General features: G+C 40.9%; 1 protein-coding gene across 1 annotated transcript in view; it reads left to right on the top strand.

The window, feature by feature from the left end:
- The window catches only part of LUZP2 (leucine zipper protein 2), a 443,808-nt gene extending 422,712 nt beyond the window's left edge, over positions 1–21,096 (top strand). Inside the window, 2 exon segments of the mRNA XM_074955173.1 lie at positions 17,607–17,687; positions 20,714–21,096. Of these exon segments, the coding sequence (XP_074811274.1) occupies positions 17,607–17,687; positions 20,714–20,818 (186 nt within the window). The 3' untranslated portion in view covers positions 20,819–21,096.
- Positions 21,097–21,495: the final 399 nt, after the last annotated feature.

The raw sequence follows: 21,495 nt of genomic DNA, 5'->3' as shown, positions 1-21,495 counted from the left end.
AGTACACAACAGGAACATGTTACACAACATTTTAAGGAAGGAATTGATTCAATTAACACTGCAAAGTAGAGAGAGTTGAGCCTGTTGCCTTCAACTCTGTACCAAGCTCCTTCCTGATACCACTCACTGGTTGTTGTTTAGCAAATTGTTCATGAATATATCCCTATTTTTGGTGAATGTTTTTGTTTTTTCCTGAGAACTTGCTGGATAGTTTGGACAACTTATTTTCAGATTGTGGGTCATTTGCAAATATGGTCCCCATCAATCAGTGTCATATATACCTATGTCACATGGTATGTTTTGCTCACTGATTGCAGCACAGAATCTTTTAAAACAAGAGAATAATGTTGTGTGAATAGTGAACAACAAATAATTCATTATTTCAGCAGCTATAGTTAAAACATTACACGAGGGGATTACTGAGGCAGAACAAAAGCAATTAATGCGTAGTGGCCATACTTTTTTTAAAAAAATGTTAAAATTTTGTCAACAGAAAATTGGGTTTTTGACTAAATAATTTTTTTTCACAAAAGTGTCTGTTTTCTGCAGAAAATTTTGACTTTTCACAAAAGAAAAAAAACCCAACAACAAAAACACTTTTGGTTTTCAGCCAAAAAGCTGAAAAGGTGTGATTCAGACATGCTGCCATGGTGCCTTATGGGAGCTATAGTTTTGGTGTCACATGCCTCAACTCTTCTCCAGGGACTGCTTTCCGTAGCTGCACTATATCTCCCATGATGCCCCACATTGGCTCAACAAAATGGGAGACCATGAGGCACCATGTACATTATTAAAGTATAATTAGGCAATCCAAAAAAGAACTGGAAGAGCAACTAGCCAAAGACTCAAAACTAACAGCAGCTTTCTAAAAGTACATCAGAAGCAGGCAGCCTGCCAAACAAACAGTGGGGCCACTGGAAAATCGAGGTGCTAACAGAGCACTCAAGGAAGATAAGGCTAGTGTGGAGAAGCTCAGTGAATACTTTCGATCAGTATTCACTCTAGAGGATGTGACGGAGGTTTCTACATCTGAGCCATTCTTTTTAGGTAACAAATCTGAGGAACTATCCCAATTTGAAGTGTCAATGAGGAGCTTTGGAATAAATTGATAAATTAAACAGTAATAAGTCACCAGGACCAGATGGTATTCACCCAAGAGTTCTGAAAGAATTCAAATATGAAATTTCACAAATACTAACTGTGGTAAGTAATCATGTAATTCATCTTCTGTAGCAGATAATTGGAGGATAGCTAATGTGACACCATTTTTTTTAAAAAAAAGGCTCCAGTGGTGACCCTGGCAATTACAGGCCAGTAAGCCTAACTTCAGTACCAGGCAAATTGGTTGAAACTATAGTAAAGAACAGAATTATCAAGCACATAGATGAACACAATATGGTGCGAAAGAGTCAACATGGCTTTTATAAAGGAAAATCATGCCTCACCAATCTATTAGAATTCTCTGAGGGGGGTCATCAAGCATGTGGACAAGAGTGATCCAGTGTATATAGTGTACTTGGCCTTTCACAAAGCCTTTGACAAGGTCACTCACTAAAGGCTCTTAAACAAAGTAAGCAGTCATGGGAAGGTCCTCTCATGGATCAGTAACTGGTTAAAAGACAGGAAACAAGGGGTTGGAATAAATGGTCAATTTTCAGAATGGAGAGAGGTAAATAGTGGTTTCTACCCCAGATCTGTACTGGATCCAGTGCTGTTCAGCATAATCATAAATGATCCAAAAAAGGGGGTAAACAATGAGGTGGCAAAATTTGGAGATGATACAAAATTACTCTCAATAATCAAGTCCAAAGCAGACTGCAGAGAGTCACAAAACTGGGTGACCAGGCAACAAAATGGTAAATGAAATTCAATGTTGATAAATGCAAAGTAATGCACACTGGAAAACATAATACCAACTATATATGTAAAATGAGATCTAAATTAGCTGTTGCCACTCAAGAAAGAGATCATGGAGTCACTGTGGATAGTTCTCTGAAAAGATCTACTCAGTGTGCAGTTGCAGTCAAAGAAGTTTATAGAATGTTAGGAACCATTAGGAAAGGGATAGATAAAAAGATTGAAAATATCTTAATGCTACTATATAAATTCATGGTATGCCTACACCTGGAACACTGCATGCAGTTCTGGTGGCCCCATCTCAAAAAAGATATATTAGAATTGGTAAAGGCACAGGGAAGGGCAATAAAAATGATTAGGGGTATGGAAAAGCTTCCGTATGAGGAGTGATTAAAAAGACTGGGACTGTTCAACTTGGAAAAGAGCCTAAGGGGGCATATGATAGAGATCAGTAAAATCATGAATGGTGTGGAGAAAGTGAATAAGGAAGTGTCATTTACCCCTTTTCAAAACACAAGATCCAGGGGTCACCCAAAGAAATTAATAGGCAGGTTTAAAACAAAAGGAAGTACTTCTTTGCACAACGCACAGTCAACCTTTGGAACTCATTGCCCGGGCATGTTGTGAAGGCCAAAACAAGGTTCAAAAACAATTAGATACATTCATGGAGGATAGGTCCATCAATGGCTATTAGCCAAGATGGTCAGGGATGCAACCCTATGGTTTAGATATCCCTAGCCTCTGACTGCCAGAAGATGGGAGTGGGCAACAAGGGATGGATAATTCAATGGTTGTCTGTTCTGTTCATTCCCTCCAAAGTGCCTGGCACTGGCCACTGTCAGAAGACAGGATACTGGGCTAGATGAACCATTGGTCTAACCCAGTATGGCCATTCTTATGGGAGATACAGTCTGGCCAGTTATCCTGGCCCACATTGGAGAAGAGGGGCATTAGGCATTTTAACTACAATTCCCATTTGACGCTGCAAGGCATTTCCAAATTGGATTTTAGTTTTCAGCTGAAAGGTTTTATTTTTCTCAGTGTTAACAGAAATTTTTGGTGAGAGAAACAATTTTCTGAACAGCTCTATTAACCTCTATGCAGTTCTTAATTAGGCCAAATTCTTACTGAAATCAGTGGTAGCTGTGTCATGATACAAGGACTTCATTATCTGCTCCCTCCTCTCCGCCCCACAAAAAAAAATTGTAGATGATTTTAAAAATCAACCTAGATAATTTAATTTTAGATTTGAACAAGTTGAAAAGCATGGCATTAACGAATTGTGGAAAAATTGTTTCCAGTTTATTCTACCATGAATGACCACAGACTCCAAAAGCAGAATGAGCTAAGAAAGAAAAGTATTTTGTCTTTGAATATTAAATGGTATTTTCTAAGTATGTCGCTGTGTAGAATCTACAGTCCTAATACAAATAAATATACAATTAATATTTTACTTTCAAAAATGGAAATTTTTGGAGGCATATAGGCATGAATTTGAACTGCCCTTTAACCCGAGAGTTAGCTGGTCTAACAAAGCAGGGAGCTATATTCAACTGCAACAATCTCCTTTCTGTGCTGCTACCCCCTAATCAGGGCTGGATTAATGCAGGGGCTTTAGGGGCTGGAGTCTAGGGCCCGGGCTAAGGGGGGCACGGTGCAGCAGGACTCAGGCAGGCTGCCTGCATGTCGTGGTCCCACGCCACTCCAGGAAGCAGCCAGCTGCTGACATGTATCTGAGGCCCGTGGCGGGAGTGGGTGAGGAGGCAGCTCCATGCTCTGCCCCCATCCCCAGCACCGTCCCTGCAGCTCCATTGAACCGGCCAATGGGAGCTGCGGGGCCAGCACTTGTGGGTATGGGCAGCACATGGAGACATGCTGTTCCCCTCCCCACAGAGGCGCACAGAGACATGCCAGCAGCCAGCCGCTTCCGGGAGCGGCGTGGGGCCACGGCATGCAGGCAGGCAGCCTGTCTGAGCCCTGCTGCACTGGGAGCTGCCAGTGATAAGTGCCTCCCGGCCAGAGCCTGCACCTCGCACCCCCTCCTACACCCCAACCCCTTGCCCCAGGTCAGAATCCCCTCCTGCACCCAAACTCCCATGTAGACTCCTCACCCCCTCCTACACCCCAAACCCCTGCACCAAACTCCCTCCCTGAGCCCTCACCTTCTCCTGAACCCCAACACTCTGCCCCAGCCAGGATCCCCCTCCTGCACCCAAACTTCCTCCCAGAAAAAAACTAATTGCTGTTCGAAAGTAAGAAGTCAGCTATTTTGAATTAGCTTTACTATATTCTACATGTTTTAAGACTGAAATGTAACCACAGAATGGCTTTATGTTACCTAAAAAGCAAGTTTATTATAGCATTAATAGCCATAATTGTGATAATTTTGTTTTAAATTAGGAAAAAGACTTGTATACAGGGGCCCCACAAAATCTAATAGCCCCGGGCCCACAGGAGAGTTAATCCGGCCCTGCCCCTATTATGTGCAGCCCGTGCCAGGGAGTAAACCCACTGCATGTGTACACAGGACAAGCCACAGTCTGGCTCTATGAGAACCAGTATATCCCCGGATAACAAACAAAAAAATAAGGGTAAGATGTGATGGATCCATCACTCAAGTCAATCAAATCAATGAGTTTGGAGGTTATCAGTAATAAAAAAAAGAAAATAAATGTACAGAATTGATGTTACAAAGAATACATTACAAAAATGATAAAAAGTGGGATGGAACTGAATGCATGTTATGATAATGATGATGCAGGTAGGCGTAAAGACTTTATTTCATGATCCTATTGTTGCCTGATCTATTGATTATATATTGATCATATTACTGATATAAGAAAAGGAGTACTTGTGGCACCTTAGAGACTAACCAATTTATTTGAGCATAAGCTTTCGTGAGCTACAGCTCACTTCATCGGATGCATACTGTGGAAAATACAGAAGATGTTTTTATACACACAAACCATGAAAAAATGGGTGTTTAGCACTACAAAAGGTTTTCTCTCCCCCCACCCCACTCTCCTGCTGGTAATAGCTTATGTAAAGTGATCACTCTCCTTACAATGTGTATGATAATTAAGGTGGGCCATTTCCAGCACAAAACCAGGTATTCTCCCCAGCCCCCCCCCCCCACACACACAAACCCACTCTCCTGTTAGTAATAGCTTATCTAAAGTGATCACTCTCCTTACAATGTGTATGATAATCAAGGTGGGCCATTTCCAGCACAAATCCAGGTTTTACCAGCAGGAGAGTGGGGTGGGGGGAGAGAAAACCTTTTGTAGTGATAAACACCCATTTTTTCATGGTCTGTATTTTCGACAGTATGCATCCGATGAAGTGAGCTGTAGCTCACGAAAGCTTATGCTCAAATAAATTGGTTAGTCTCTAAGGTGCCACAAGTACTCCTTTTCTTTTTATGAATACAGACTAACACGGCTGTTACTCTGAAACCAGATTACAGATATAGATTCACCAATTAGCATTCATAAATTTGGTAGGCTCTTTTCCCAAGATCAGGCCCAGTAGTATCAGAATTACTGCTCAGTTGGGAGCACTGCTGGGCATGGTTGCAACACTCAAACTTAGGAAATCACACTAAATTTATAATATTTTTATTAATACAGTTAGCAACTTCACAAACACTCCAACCCAGCAAGGCCGGTAGAGATAATACAGAATGAACTGAGCATTCTTGTACTTACACCATCCTTTGAAAAACAACCTGAAGTGTTAGTTATCTTCTTCCCTCTCACCACAGAATCATAGAATATTAGGGTTTAGAAGAGACCTCAGGAGGTCATCTAGTCCAACCCCCTGCTCAAATCGGGACCAACACCAACGAAATCATCCCAGCCAGGGCTTTGTCAAGCTGGGCCTTAAAAACCTCTAATGATGGAGATTCCACCACCTCCCTAGGTAACCCATTCCAGTGCTTCACCACCCTCCTAGTGAAATAGTGTTTCCTAATATCCAACCTAGAACTCCCCCACTGCAACTTGAGACCATTGTTTCTTGTTCTATCATCTGCTAGCTCTAAGAACAGTCTAGATCCATCCTCTTTGGATCCCCCCTTGAGGTAGCTGAAGGCTGCTATCAAATCCCCCCTCACTCTTCTCTTCTGCGGACTAAATAACCCCAGCCTCTTCTCGTAAGTCATGTGCGCCATCCCCCTAATAATTTTTGTTGCCCTCCGCTGGACTCTCTCCAATTTGTCCACATCCTTTCTGTAGTAGGCCACAACTGTGGCCTCACCAGTGCCGAATAGAGGGGAATAATCACTTCCTTTAATCTGCTGGCAATGCTCCTACTAATACAGCCCAATATGCCATTGGCCTTCTTGGCAACAAGGGCACACTGCTGACTCATAGCCAGCTTCTCATCCACTGTAATCCCCGGGTCCTTTTCTGCAGAACTGCTGCTTAGCCAGTCGGTCCCCAGCTAGTAGCTGTGCATGGGATTCTTCTGTCCTAATGCAGGACTCTGCACTTGTCCTTGTTGAATCTCCTCAGATTTCTTTTGGCCCAATCATCCAATTTGTCTCAGACACTCTGGACCCTATCCCTACCCTCCAACATATCTACCTCGCCCCCCCAGCTTACTGTCATCTGCGAACTTGTGGAGGGTGCAATTCATCCCATCATCCAGATCATTAATAAAGATGTTGAACAAAACCGGCCCCAGGACCGACCACTGGAGCACCCCGTTTGATACCGGCTGCCAACTAGACATCGAGCTGTTGATCATAACCATCACCAGTGGTCATCATCCTGGCATCTCCCAAGGGCTGTATCTCTCCCTCGCAAAACACACGGACTGGGGTACAACTTTATAATGTGTTATGCTGACACCACTATGCCTAATGCGTATTCATTAGAGGTTTCTCCCTTTTGCCTTATTTGTATTTCCTCCCTTTCTGGAGGGCCAGTGGACTGCTTTTTATTTGATCCCAGACTTTGGTCTGTCCAGTTTGGGTGGCCCTACCAGGCATTAAAACTCTTGCCAACATAGCTCTCAAGGTCATAGACACACACAAGCTGATCCACTGCATCAAGGTACAATCCCCCAGGGAAGATGATGCCTCAGTTGTCTTGAGTCCAGCTCCACAGGAGGGAGAGAAACTATAATTTGACATTTTTAGAAATCTGAAAAAAGACTTAAAATCCCACTCCTTCTTTAAAAAAAGTTTCCAAAATGTTGTTTTAAGGAGTGATATCTCAGGACTTTTCAGAACTAGAAGCAAGTACTGACCTGTTGGAAAGTTGAGTATTTCCTCTTGTCAATAGGACAATCTCTGTCTGCATTTCTGACCTGTGTCATTTTGAGTAAATTCCAAGTTTGGGAAGAAGTTTTTTCTCCACATTTGCTTGCTTGCTGGTTTTACTTTATTTCTATGTTTCTTTGTCTTTGTTGTTTTTTTAATAGGAAATATTTGAAGATGGTCAGATTTTTTTAAATATTATGTCCCAGTGGCCAAAGTACAATTAAGGTGGTCAGAGATGCAAGATAAGTTGAGATCTGCCATTTATTTAAAAAAACTAAAATAAGGGTGGAAATTGAGTTAAAAACGGGACTTAATGAATATGGTCAGAATCAAGATGTTGCTAAGAAACCTTCAGCAACTCTTTTCTTAGAAAAATCCCTTAATTGTTTATCTGATAAACAAGATTCAATTTATTTTGTAGAAGGGTTACTCTTCTAATGACTGACTACCATAGAAGAACATTTGGTATTTTAGACTTCCAAAGAAAAGAGAGAGAAGGTAAAGGGCTTGTCAAATATATCAGCTTTCCCTCCCTCCCTGCAATCCTTATGGCCAAATACTTTGATTATTTTTAATTTGTTACTCCTGCTGCAGTTTTTGTTTATGGCTTATATGTGTTCATATTAATTAATGTATGTAATTTCTAAAGTGAATATACATACAATTTTATTTACAGGTTGGATCTAGATAGGTAGGGTGAAATGAATTCATTTGAAAATTAGGTTGGAAAAAAAGAGTTATTCCCCCATGGGACATTCAATGGCTACAAGTAGTTAGATCATCTTGCAATATTAATGTCCTGGTTTATTTAAATCAGTGAGATTTTGCCTGAGTCAGGACCTCTGTTTGCCTCCAATACCAATTTTGTTTTACTCATCCCTGGCATTTAGAAAACACTTTAATAAGAAAAATCTTGTCAATTAAATTCAAGAGGATGTTTTCCAGTGGCCAAACCGCTAGGAGTTTATCGGTGAAATCCTGGCTCAATTGAAGTCAATGGAATTTTTTTCTGTTGCCTTAAGAGAATCAGGATTTCATCTAATGTATTTTTACTTACAGTGCATAGCAAGCCCTTCTAGTGTAGAATCCTGGACTAAACAATGTTTCAGACAGAAAGTAGACTCCTTCTATTACAATATTATGAAGAATATTATCAATTTGTAACTTTCACACCCCTCCTCCCAAAAAAAAAAAAAAGAAAAAAGCACCATCCAAAGGTCATTTACTACCCTCTTCCGTCCAGGAAATCCTTATGCACATGACACATAACATTTAGAATCACCTATTGCAGGGTGTCAGAAATAACATCAAGCAATTTATAAAATGTTGCTTTATTTAAACAGCTGAGATTCATCATCTTCTGTTGGATTTCTAGCTCTTTTTGTTTGCCCTTGCTCAGCCTTTTCTGAAAAACAAAAGTAGTACAGATTTTATTTACTGCCTTTATGTTCCTGCAGTAAACAAATACAACAAATTCATTAATCATTCAGTGGCAAAGGACATTGAGCGCACTGGACCAAAACGTACACATGTTTCTAAGCAACCATGGCATTTAGCTTCATAATTTTTGCATCATTCTTAACAGCAAAGCTTTGAGCACTCCGCTAGCCTCCACGCTCCTAGCCAGTGTGGTAACAAGATAAAAGTAAAATTGTTACTGTCACAATTTTCATTTCAGGCTTGCTCAATTCTGAATCTGACTTCAATTGTCCCATGCTGCCTAAAAAAAGACTATAAAGGCCATGAAGGGTTAAAACAATTTGAGCAGAGGGTTGGACCCCTGAGGTACCTCCCAACCCTGATATTCTATGCTTAAGCCAGTACACTGAATGGCTAAAACAAGAGTGGAAAAACTGGAGGGATACCTTAATCAAGAACCAATGGAAACACACACTCAAATATATTACATATATTTAGCACTACATCTTCTTTAATAAGCTGTTTGGAGGCTCACCAGATATTTAAGTAGATCATTATAATAGTTGATGAGAAGGCGTTTGTGTGTCCTCATATTAATTTAGCTAATGATACAGGACAGTTCTCAAAGGAAAAAAATCTATTCTGTACCTTACCATAGTTATGCCATATTTTAATACATTGTAATTCCAGTCTGAGAGCAACATTTATCATTCTAATCATTAGATCAATGTGAAATATCTGCAAACAACAGGAAAACACGTGAAACTTGATTGACTGGCTTTTGGTACAAATTCAAATGTCAAACCAAGATAATTGAAAAGTTTGGAAGGGATGATGAACTTTTGAGCAAATCTGGGCCTTTGATAATTTTGACTTGAAATCATTTAAATTTCTCCTTTCAGAGAGTTTTGGCATTAAACCAGGTGAAATTTAGCAGATTTTACCTACTTCGTCTTTGAAGTTTCAGATCATTTGAACCAACAACACAAGGAAAATCCAGGGATTGTAAACCCACCCAAAATCCAAATATACTTTATCTCTGCAATGTGAAACCAGGAGATTCCAGATCAGACTCTGATCTCATAGATATCAGTTTTACACCAGCTAAACTCCACTGACACTCTGTGGTACTTTAACACTAAGGGTTTGTCTACACTGCAGGTAGGAACAGTCTGAATAGACAGATGAACGAACTCTGCTCTAGCTAGCATGCTAAAAATGCAGTGTGGAGGTTGTGGCATAGGCTAGCCATTCAAGTATGGATCCACCTTAGTAAGCAAGTTGCATGATTAGATCATCTACACAGTATGTAGTTTTCTTTTTGAGAGTCGTGCTTCACTGATTTAACTGACTACCTTCATAGTCACATTGTTGCTTAGTTTATAGATCAAACTGTACAGTTTAATAGTCAAGAGGCATGCCTAATTTTACTATTCTATTAAAAAAATTAATGAGGATGCATACTGGGTGATCCACTTCCATAATTTACACAGCCAGCAGTGCATGTCCCTAACTCTGCTGTATAATTCACTGGGTGAGCTGAATACCATGGGTGTTAAATTTTTGCATACTTCACCGATCAAGCTGCATATTTCATCAATTGAATTCTCACATGCAGATATTTTGTTGATCAAACTGCATACGAAACTGATCAAGATGGATAAATACTTTGTCTTATACCATGCCTTGAGTGTCTATCTGCTTTAATATTTATTATTCCAGATTCTTTGTGCTTTAGAGTACATAAAAATGAATTGCTTTAGGCACGAGAAGCATTGCACTGTTGGATACTTTATTTTACAAATAAAAATAAAGAGATCATTAATATTTTTCTTAATCTTCACATGGAAAATTTGAAATGAGCCCTCCTCACCAATAAATTCATCCCATGGAAGCATTGTTCTGTTGTTTAGAAGGAAAAAATAATAATAACCCTTTTTTTTTTTTGCAGAGAACTGAATTCTCACACTGTCATAAAAATTGTAATTCCTGTCAAGACTAAATTGTAATGCGATGCTGTGGAAAAATATACAATTGAAACAGAAAAGTATAGAAAAAATAAACCAATAAAAATAAGGTTAGAATAGTCTGCAAATAAATGAACTTGATTGATCATCTTTTCCCATGAAGTTTTCGTCTTGGGATCAGACAGTGTGCAGCTCTCTGCATATGCAGCTTGCACTGATTTCAATGAGAGCTCTGAACATACGGGGGCCTGAAGGATTGGGGCCTTCATAATGCCTCCAAATCAATGGACAGCATATGCAAGTCAGTTAATAAATTATCTGTTACCATTAGGTTCTGGATCAGAGAATTTTCTATAGTAGAAAGACTTTAAAGTCAACAAGAGTTTGACAGATTATAAATGGGGTAAAGGTGTTCAGGATTTGCCCACAGTTAATCTGTAAAGTTCACTCATTAGTAAAATATCTGTAGATTGAGTAACTCAGCGCCTATCAAATAGGGGAAGGACATGTGCAGGAAAGAGAGAGAAAGATCACCTCTGACTGTGTCTTCCATTACTGTTTGAATTTGAGGAGGAGTAACAAAATTGCAGCTGCACAACCAAAAGGCTGTGTAGATTAGAGGAATGAGCTAAAGATAGGAGGGGCTTGAGTTCTAATCCAGACTCTGCTTCTTTCTGTCTCCAATTCCTGTTCTCCAATGTGTGGATAGTAATATTTAGCTACCCAACTCAAAGGAGTGTAGTGAGAGCTATTTTGTTAATAACTGGAGAGTGACAGGAGTGAGGAGACTCTGTCAAGGCCACACCTAGTCTAGACTTTGCCTGGCCCTTCCCCACCCACCTCTATACAGGGGCAGGCACTCCCCGGGGTCAGGAACCAGGGAATTAGATTTCTCAATGAGGGTAGGTAAGTGTGAGGCCAGGAACTGAAGCAAGCAGAGCTGTGATGGAGTGGGGGAGGCATGCTGCATTTTTCCAAAAGAGTACAGTAAGGACAGCTACCAGACCACATTCCCTCACTTCAAATGCAATCAGTGAGTTAGAGCCACAAGCTTGCCTAAAATATGTCACTGGATCAGGATAATATATACCTCGATCAATGAGATGATCAAAAGATTTTCCAAGCTGATGAAGTCTGCATTTTATCAGAAAAAAATAATAATAATAAACCAAATCCCAAAACATCACATATTGCAGCATATTGAGAATTGTCAACTAAACTAGTAAAATATGTATCTGTCATGACTTTTGTCTGAAATAGCACCTCTTAGAAGTGCAGCACCTATCTCTTTTGTAACGTACCCATTGTACCAATAATACTGTAATATGGAGCTGGAACTTGAGTTGCTGTACTGGATCACAGCAGTGGTTCGTCTAGTCCAGAATCCTATCTCTGATGGTGGCCAGTAACAGATGTGGAAGGATGGAAGGAAGAACAAGAAGGATGTGGATAAATTGGAGAGAGTCCAGCGAAGGGCAACAAAAATGATTAGGGGTCTAGAGCACATGACTTATGAAGAGAGGCTGAGGGAGCTGGGATTGTTTAGTCTGCAGAAGAGAAGAATGAGGGGGGATTTGATAGCTGCTTTCAACTACCTGAAAGGGGGTTCCAAAGAGGATGGCTCTAGACTGTTCTCAATGGTAGCAGATGACAGAACGAGGAGTAATGGTCTCAAGTTGCAATGGGGGAGGTTTAGATTGGATATTAGGAAAAACTTTTTCACTAAGAGGGTGGTGAAACACTGGAATGCGTTACCTAGGGAGGTGGTAGAATCTCCTTCCTTAGAGGTTTTTAAGGTCAGGCTTGACAAAGCCCTGGCTGGGATGATTTAGTTGGGGATTGGTCCTGCTTCGAGCAGGGGGTTGGACTAGATGACCTTCTGGGGTCCCTTCCAACCCTGATATTCTATGATTCTATGATTCTATGTTTCAAAGGAAGGTGCAAGAAATCTTGCAGTGAGCTGTTACAGGATAACCTGCCACAAAGCGGTCTCCTGCTAACTGCCAATGGTTATAGGTTGGCTGACACCATGGACTTAGAATTTCAGAATGTTGTGATCCTTTTTACCATCAGGAAGACTTTGTGTTCTTAAATACAGTGAGCTGTAATAAATATCAAGAGTAAAAGAAGATGTTGGAAAAGTGGGGTGCAAGCATCGTTATTTTTTCATAGTCTTAAAATTAAAACACAATTTTTAGTCACACTAACTAGCCTTGAAGAGTCTCTTAATGTCCCAGACTTTTGCTCTTTCATAGAACAGCTTCCATGGTTCATCAAATATTTGTAACTGGATCAAAGCATCTCTGCTTAATCATATCTCCTTGCTTACTAATATAGTTTCCCAAGTGTACAATCTCGTCCATCTCTTTCATCTATGCTGCCCTTCTTACATCCACATTCTTTATTCATCTGTCACAAACAATAAGAAAAACATGAAGAATATAGCTCTGGGTTTTTTTACATTGGCCCTTAAAACATAAGCTGAGCTTGTTGGGCTCTCAAGTGGATGTTAACTAAGGGAGGAGAAGTGGACTTCTAAACTAAAGGAGTTGCCTTAATTTTCCCCTTAGTGATGCAGAGTTTATTTACTTTGCACGTATAAGCCTAATAACCTTGCTGAACTTCTCTGTTTGGGTTGAGGGAGAGGACGAACATATGCTATGAATCCCAGAAAGTCTTTCCTGGAGGTAAATGGATTTTAAAAATATATTTATCAAGCTCAAAATCATCATAAGGTGTAGTAAGACTGGGATAGAGGCCCAGACCCTGTGTAATACTGCTCCCTCCCCTGGGGACCACACTAGTATATAGTGATCCTGCAATGGTGTAGAGCTGGCAAAACAGCTCCTGCACAACCTCATTTCCCTGATACCAGCCTAAATTTGAAATTGAGCATTGACCCCAGTAGACTTGGGGACCATGAATATGAAACACCTCTATCCATCCTGGAAGGTTTCCATTCAATATCACTGCTAAGCCTTCCCAGATTTGCAAAAGAGCTATTCCTGTTAAGATTTATTTGTCAAGTGGAGACACTGTGCGTTGGATTAGAATTGAAAAACGAGTATAGTTCTTTTGGCACAATTTTAGCTCACATCCTGCCCTCAGTTAGGCTATGTCTACACTACATACTGGGGGTGTGATTCCCCTACTCATATACACATATGTGTGCTAGCTCTCACTGAGCATTCACTGAGCTATCATGGGTATGTGTAAGTGACATACACCCTTAGCTCTTAGTGTAGGCATAGCTTTAGACTGGTACACTGAAGTCAGTGGAGTTGCACTGGATTAACTGAGATAACTTTTTAGTTCTCACTGCCTTGAATGCATCCCACTACTGCCCCTCACATTTGGCTGTGTTTTCATCTGTTTATATTTGCATTTCCGCTAACATTCTTGCAAACTGTGTTTTCATTCATCTTCTCATGGGCAATGGTTGTTCTGTGTGCAGATTATGAGGTGAAGATTATTTCTCTATGGGGGAGAAGGGGATGGCAGGATGGGGTATGGGACACGTGCAAGGAAATATGACTTTACTTCCTACCCACCTCTTTCTCTATGATTTATTTGTTGGCAGAGAAAGGACTGAGGAGTCCTTGCTCTCAGGGATTAATATTTTGGTCCACCATTCTATTGGCTTAATAGAGAAAGGTGGGTGTTGCAGGGAAGGAAGTCTCCTAGCACACATCCCTGTCCTTTCATGTGCATTCACAAAGACAGATTACTGCTTAACCCGTAAAGGAGTAGATCTCTACATTCTTTATCCTTGCCCACCTTAGTTTCCCAAAGCTATTTGTATCAAAGTCTTTGTGAGTTAATATGTTTATATGTATATTAATTTATATCTTTATTGTTAAGGTTCCTGAGAAGTAATATTCTGCTATATATACCTGCTGAGAAATGAATGCATAAGATCCAGTAAAATACTCTAAAGCCCATAATATCATGTTCAGTCTTTGTAACTTAAAAAAATGTGTTTAGCATTTGTTAAATACATTTGGTATATCATACAGCAGCTAACTAAAAAAAAAACACCTATAAATTTTTGGAGGCTTGCCTTATTCATTCACTGAGTTACCATGATATATGGTGTGGTGCATTGCAATAAAAACACAGTAAATTGCATTACAATTCCAGTGGAAATAATGGCAGCTATGCCATGACTCAAGGTATTTTATAGCAATATAGTCGTGTAAATTATTCATGTCTCCAGTGCATCTATCCTATATTAACAGAGTTATACATACACATTATACTAGACACAATGTTTTATCGGGCTTTGGCACTATGAAGAAACAGCATTCATGACACCTTAGGTAAGGTTGCAAACAGGTTTCATTTTAAACCCTATTTTTACCCTTCTGAAACCTAAGAACATTGGTTTGTCTTGAAAATTGCCATATTTACTTGAAAGCAAAAAAGAAAATCTTACCCAAAATTTGAATAAAATTGATTTTAGAGTTACGGCCCATTTAACAAGTATTCTGATATGAAATTATGATGAGTTTTTACTATCTATTTCAGTTCTTCTCTATCAAAACAGCAGGTTACTCCCTTTTCCGAGCTTGAAAGGGAAATCATCAGCTGGAATAAATTGGCATCGCTATGGTATGCTGATTTACACCAGCTGAGAATCTGGCCCTACAGATAGTTTGCTGTCCTTCAAAACTAGTCCTTATGCACTAGAGGCAGCTGAAGATTAAATTATAATTAAACAAAGTGATAAGTGATTGTTTTATCAAATTGTACCAGTTGTACCAGTTACACCCGTAGACCTCATTCCTAGCTAACAAAGCTGTTTAGAGCTGTCAGGCTCTGGTGCTTTTTGAAGAGAAAGTGCCTAGAGCAGGGGTGGGCAAATTTTTTGGCGTCCCCCGCTGTCCCCTCTTGTTCACAGCCGCACGGGCAGCGTGGCTTGCGCCCACCCATCTCCTAGGCTTTCCAATAAGCCTGTCCTGCTGCTCTGAGCGGCGTGGTAAGGGGGCGGGTGGGAGGCGGGGTTGGATAAGGGGCAGGGGGTCGTCAGGGGGCAGTTGGATGGGACGGAGGTTGGGGGGGGCAGCCAGGAGACAGGGAGCGGGGGGGCTGGATAGGGGGTGGGGTCCTGGGGGGAGCAGTTAGAGATGGGGGTCCCGGGAGGGGGTAGTCAGGGGACAAGGAGTGGGGGGGGTTGGATGGGTTGGGGGGCCTGTCAGGGTGTGGGGGTGTGGATAGGGGTTGGGGCAGTCAGGGGACAGGGAGCAGTGGGCATTGGATAGGGGGTGCAATCCCAGGGGGCGGTTAGGGCGGGGGATCGCGGGAGGGGACAGTCAGGAGACAAGGCGCAGGGGGGGTTGGATGGGTTGGGGGTTCTGAGCGGAGCAGTCAGGGGGTGGGAAGTTGGAGGGGGTGGGGGCCAGGCTGTTTGCAGAGGCACAGCCTTCCCTACCTGGCTCTCCATACCATTTTGCAACCCGCGGGCCGTAGTTTGCCCACCTAGAGGAACCCCTTCAATGTATTGACTATCTCTCAGTGGGGAGAAACAGGGATATCAGAGGAGGCTCTGCTTCCCCTGATGTCAATCATGATCACTCTACTATGATAGGATTGATCCCAAGCCTATTGAAATCAATGGGAGTCATTGTGTTTCAGTGGGCTTTGGATGAGGCCTATAGGTGGGCTGAGGAAGGTGGAATCTTGGAGTCTGCTTCTGGGAAACAGGACTGGAAAGCTCCTCAGCGACTACCTACATGCCTCTTCTCACTGGTTTCCAGTAGTGTTCTGCAGGAACAGAGTCAGTTGGGCCATGGAGCTCTGGAGCAGGTCTACACTTGCTGGAATATCATGCCCATAGGGGAAATTTCTTCCTATCCCCAGAACCACATCAGTTAATGGCTGGCTTGTAAGATGAAGCATGAAGAATTGGTCCCTTATAAAAAACAATTATTAATCCTAATCATGCCTCCATTACTTGTCTCTGCTGTAAACCATTCCTTTCCCTACAGTTAATCTTTCCCAATTTAAATGCTTTTCCAAGCCTCTACTAACTTTTGTCACTGGATCCTTTCTATTTCTGTTATATCTTTTCTGAGACAAAATGACCAAAACATTTCAGTCTTGTAGGTGACGGCAAACTGTCAATTATAAAATTGTCTAATAATTATTTAGTGTTATTGTCTACTATTTTTAAACACAACTTAATATTTTGTTTGTTAGTTAGTTTGGGGGGGTTTTTTTATGCCCCTTTAGTAAATTTCATTTGTCATCACACTACCCATTCATCTAGCTTTGTTAGGTCTTTCTTAAACTTCTCAAGGTTTTCCCTAGACTAACCTGAACAATTATACACCACTGTTCACTTCCTTTCCATCTCATGAATAAATATAATAAATGCCAGTGTTAACAGGCTAGACTATAGGTTAGACTTTTGACGTGTAGAAAATTGAGTGAATATTTCTACTCTGCTTTCTGTCTATGAGAGAGTCCCTGATCTATAACAGAACTTTACCTCTCAGTCTATGACTATGTTGTTTCCTTTTAGTAAGAAAGTCTTTAAGAACTTCAAATAAATGATATCAACCAACGCTGTTTTATTCACTATTCTATTGACATGCTCAAAGGATTTTTAATAGATAACAAAGGCACAGCTTTCCTTTCCAGAAACTTTGCTGATTTGTCCCTCTCACCTCATGTTCATCTAAAGAGCTGGACATAATGCACTTTCTGTACTTAGAGAGCCAGATGCCCTCCTCCCACTCAATCTGTTGATCAATTCCATTGTCCTACTGATGACCCAGTGGTTTAGGTAAATGAATGGAAATCAAGAAGTCCTGAATCTTAATTCCAATTTTTACTCCAACTCTCTCTGTGGTATTGACCAAGCTACTTAAATTCTCTGCCACAGTTTCCTCATCTGTAATATAGGAATTGTAATTACTTATCTACCTGCCCCACGGTGCTGTTGTGAGGATAAATTGGAGAATGTTAGTAAAGAGCTTTGAACATAAAAAGGGCTATATAAATGTCAATCCCATCTACTGAAGGAAAGAAGAATCACTGATTTTTTTCCCAAAACCTTTGTAACAGTGATATGGTTTCAATGATTGTATTTGCAGGTTGGCAAGACTTGTTTGGGGAAGCACAATAATTCAACATCTCCTCACCTCAAGGTGGCAGAAACAGATCCTAGCTTTCAGGTACTTCTGTCTTTGAGTAATTGAGCCCTTTTATAAAAGTGTCTTTATCAAATGAAAAATTCCTTGAACTATATCTGCTTATTCTAAGTCAGTGATTTCTAGGTAGTTCCTCATTAATCACAATGAAGACTTCCGCTCCACTTGATTGAAGTTGGTGGTTTGAGATGGCCTTCTGTTAGGAACTATTTCAATACTTAAAGAACTTGACTGCCTTAATAATCAGCTAGGCCATTCTTATAAACTCAGTGTTCCTTTTTGGGGGGAAGGGGAGAGAACAATTTCCAAACCCTGTGTATAACTATCATAGAATATCAGAGTTGGAAGGGACCTCTGGAGGTCATCTAGTCCAACCTCCTGCCCAGAGCAGGACCAATCCCAACTAAATCATCCCAGCCAGGGCTTTATCAAGCCTGACCTTAAAAACTTCTAAGGAAGGGGATTCCACCACCTCCCTAGGTAACGCCTTCCCGTGTTTCACCACCCTCCTCGTGAAAAAGTTTTTTCTAATATCCAACCTAAATCTCCCCTACTGCAACTTGAGACCATTACTCCTTGTCCTGTCATCTGCTATCACTGAGAATAGTCTAGATCCATCCTCTTTGGATCCACCTTTCAGGTAGTTAAAAGCAGCTATCAAATCCCCCCTCATTCTTCTCTTCCATAGACTAAACAATCCCAGTTCCCTCAGTCTCTCCTCATAAGTCATGTGTTCCAGACCCCTAATCATTTTTGTTGCCCTTCACTGGACTCTTTCCAATTTCTCCACATCCTTCTTGTAGTGTGGGGCCCAAAACTGGACACAGTACTCCAGATGAGGCCTCACCAATGTCGAATAGAGGGGAACGATCACATCCCTCGATCTGCTGGCAATGCCCCTACTTATACACCCCAAAATGCCACTGGCCTTCTTGGTAACAAGGGCACACTGTTGACTCATATCCAGCTTCTTGTCCACTGTCACCCCTAGGTCCTTCTCTGCAGAACTGCTGCCTAGCCATTCGGTCCCTAGTCTGTAGCGATGCATTGGATTCTTCCATCCTAAGTGCAGGACTCTGCACTTGTCCTTGTTGAACCTCATCAGATTTCTTTTGGCCCAATCCTCCAATTTGTCTAGGTCCCTCTGTATCCTATCCCTACCCTCCAGCATATCTACCACTCCTCCCAGTTTAGTTTCATCCGCAAACTTGCTGAGGGTGCAATCCACACCATCCTCCAGATCATTAATGAAGATATTGAACAAAACCGGCCCCAGGACCGACCCTTGGGGCACTTGGGACATGGGACACTTGGGACATGGGACTTGGGACCCTTGGGACATGGAGCCATTGATCGCTACCTGTTGAGCCCGACAATCTAGCCAACTTTCTACCCACCTTATAGTCCATTCATCCAGTCCATACTTCTTTAACTTGCTGACAAGAATGGAAGACCGTGTCAAAAGCTTTGCTAAAGTCTAGGAATAACACGTCCACTGCTTTCCCTTCATCCACAGAACTAGTTATCTCATCATAGAAGGCAATTAGATTAGTCAGGCATGACTTTCCCTTGGTGAATCCATGCTGACTGTTCCTGATCACTTTATTCTCATCTAAGTGCTTCAGAATTGATTCCTTGAGGACATGCTCCATGATTTTTCCGGGGACTGAGGTGAGGCTGACTGGCCTGTAGTTCCCAGGATCCTCCTTCTTCTCTTTTTTAAAGATTGGCACTACATTAGCCTTTTTCCAGTCGTCCGGGACTTCCCCGGATCGCCATGAGTTTTCAAAGATAATGGCCAATGGCTCTGCAATCACATCCGCCAATTCCTTTAGCACTCTCGGATGCAACGCATCCAGCCCCATGGACTTGTGTACGTCCAGTTTTTCTAAATAGTCCCGAACCACTTCCTCCTTCACAGAGGGCTGGCCACCTCCTCCCCATGCAGTGCTGCCCAGTGCAGTAGTCTGGGAGCTGACCTTGTTCGTGAAGACAGAGGCAAAAAAAGCATTGAGTACGTTAGCTTTTTCCACATCCTCTGTCACTAGGTTGCCTCCATCATCCAGTAAGGGGCCCACACTTTCCTTGGCTTTCTTCTTGTTGCCAACATACCTGAAGAAACCCTTCTTGTTACTCTTAACATCCCTCGCTAGCTGCAACTCCAGGTGTGATTTAACTATGATTTGGTGAAACTCTGCTTCCCCTTCATCTGTTGGTCCAATAAAAATACAGTTACATAGATATTCTGTAGCAGAGAGGGGAAGTGCTGTACCTCTGGGCAGCTCAGCTGGTTTGCTCCATTCTAATTCTCCAGCCATTTTTGTACCACTGATTAACCAGCTGGTTTTTTTCCCCCTCTGACACTTAGGGTGTGGGGGGAGCATCAACATTTTTTTTTCACCCTAGTCAACAAAATGGCTAGGACCTCTTCTGGCAGAGACCAGAATTCTGAACCAGACAATCAGAAACCAGTTGAAGGATATTCTGTTGTTTGAAATCTTCCTAGCAGTATCCTCTAATAATACATCTATAAAAGGTGAGCAATTGATTTCATACAATTGTTTCTACAATCAAAATTTTGGTATTTTGAGAAAAATTCTACAGGTTTCATGGAATGTAGATTAACTCTATATAGAGAGACACACACATTATACATATGTGTATACATATACATGTATCATGCATGTATATGTGCACTCAGCAGACATACTATAGTTATTTCAAAAGCAGTACAAAGACTAGCAAAAATAAATACAGCTGTGCGCACATTATTCCTATGGCACTTTAAGCATTCAGTGTTGATTCCTTGTATTGCAGTGTAATATGATGACCACAGATTGTTGGCCTGATTCTCCTCTCACTTACTCCTCAGTTCAGTAACTCTTGATTTAAATCAGGATTGATTTAAAATGAGATCAAAATCAAGGCCTGTGTTTCTTGATGAGAAAGATGACCTTTTTTATTTAGTATCCCACTATTCATCTGTGTAACATTCCATAATATTATAATACTTACATTGATTCTGTTTTCCCCATTGTGTTGCTTAACAGAAGTTGCACAGCCCTCCATGGATTCAACCTGAAGCTAAAAAATCAGCAGAGACAAATGAGAAGAAGCATGAAGAGTCAGATAAAACAGAAGAACAAGCACTGTAAACATTACTAAACTATGTTAACAATGTCCTTCATTTGCTATTGTATTCATATTGTTTTTAGTCCAGAAGCATGATAATGTATCAAGTTTCTAAAGCATGCGACTTTTTCACTATTTTATGAATGTTTGTAAATTAGTCTAGTTTCTGAAATAGACCAATTAGTATCTCTCAGCAATAATCCAACAGAAATGGATGTTTGAAGATATGTTTTGTAATACAGTCCAGTTTTTTGAAATATTATTCTGCCCTGATCAGTAACTTGCTTATTATAAATCAGTCTGTTTTGTAAAGAACTGCCATTCAGATGTTTTCTTTTCTTAGCCTGTTCTGTTTGATAGCTATCTTTACTGTATACTGGGAGGCTGAAGTCAAAACGGGGATAAAAGCCTGCTAACATAAAATAATAGTAATTACATAGTTAAAGTGCAATGCTACTCGAAAGAGTGACTATGTACATGGCACAATAGGATTCCATATTTACCACCTTTCAATGCCTTCCATCTCAAATCTATTCAGTTAACAGGTAAAAAAGATGTTTGTTTTTTTTTCCTATTTGCAACCATTACAAACTCAACTGAATCTCAAGGTGTTTTCTTTGTGGCTTATGCAGCACCAACATAAAAATTCTGCAGTTGAAACCAAGTTAACAATTCTACTGATGATGCACAAGCCAGAATG

This window comes from Natator depressus, chromosome 6, assembly GCF_965152275.1.
Source record: "Natator depressus isolate rNatDep1 chromosome 6, rNatDep2.hap1, whole genome shotgun sequence".
Taxonomy (NCBI): Eukaryota; Metazoa; Chordata; order Testudines; family Cheloniidae; genus Natator; species Natator depressus.
Note: the sequence above shows the minus strand (reverse complement) of the source record. Positions and strands in the feature narration are given on the sequence as shown.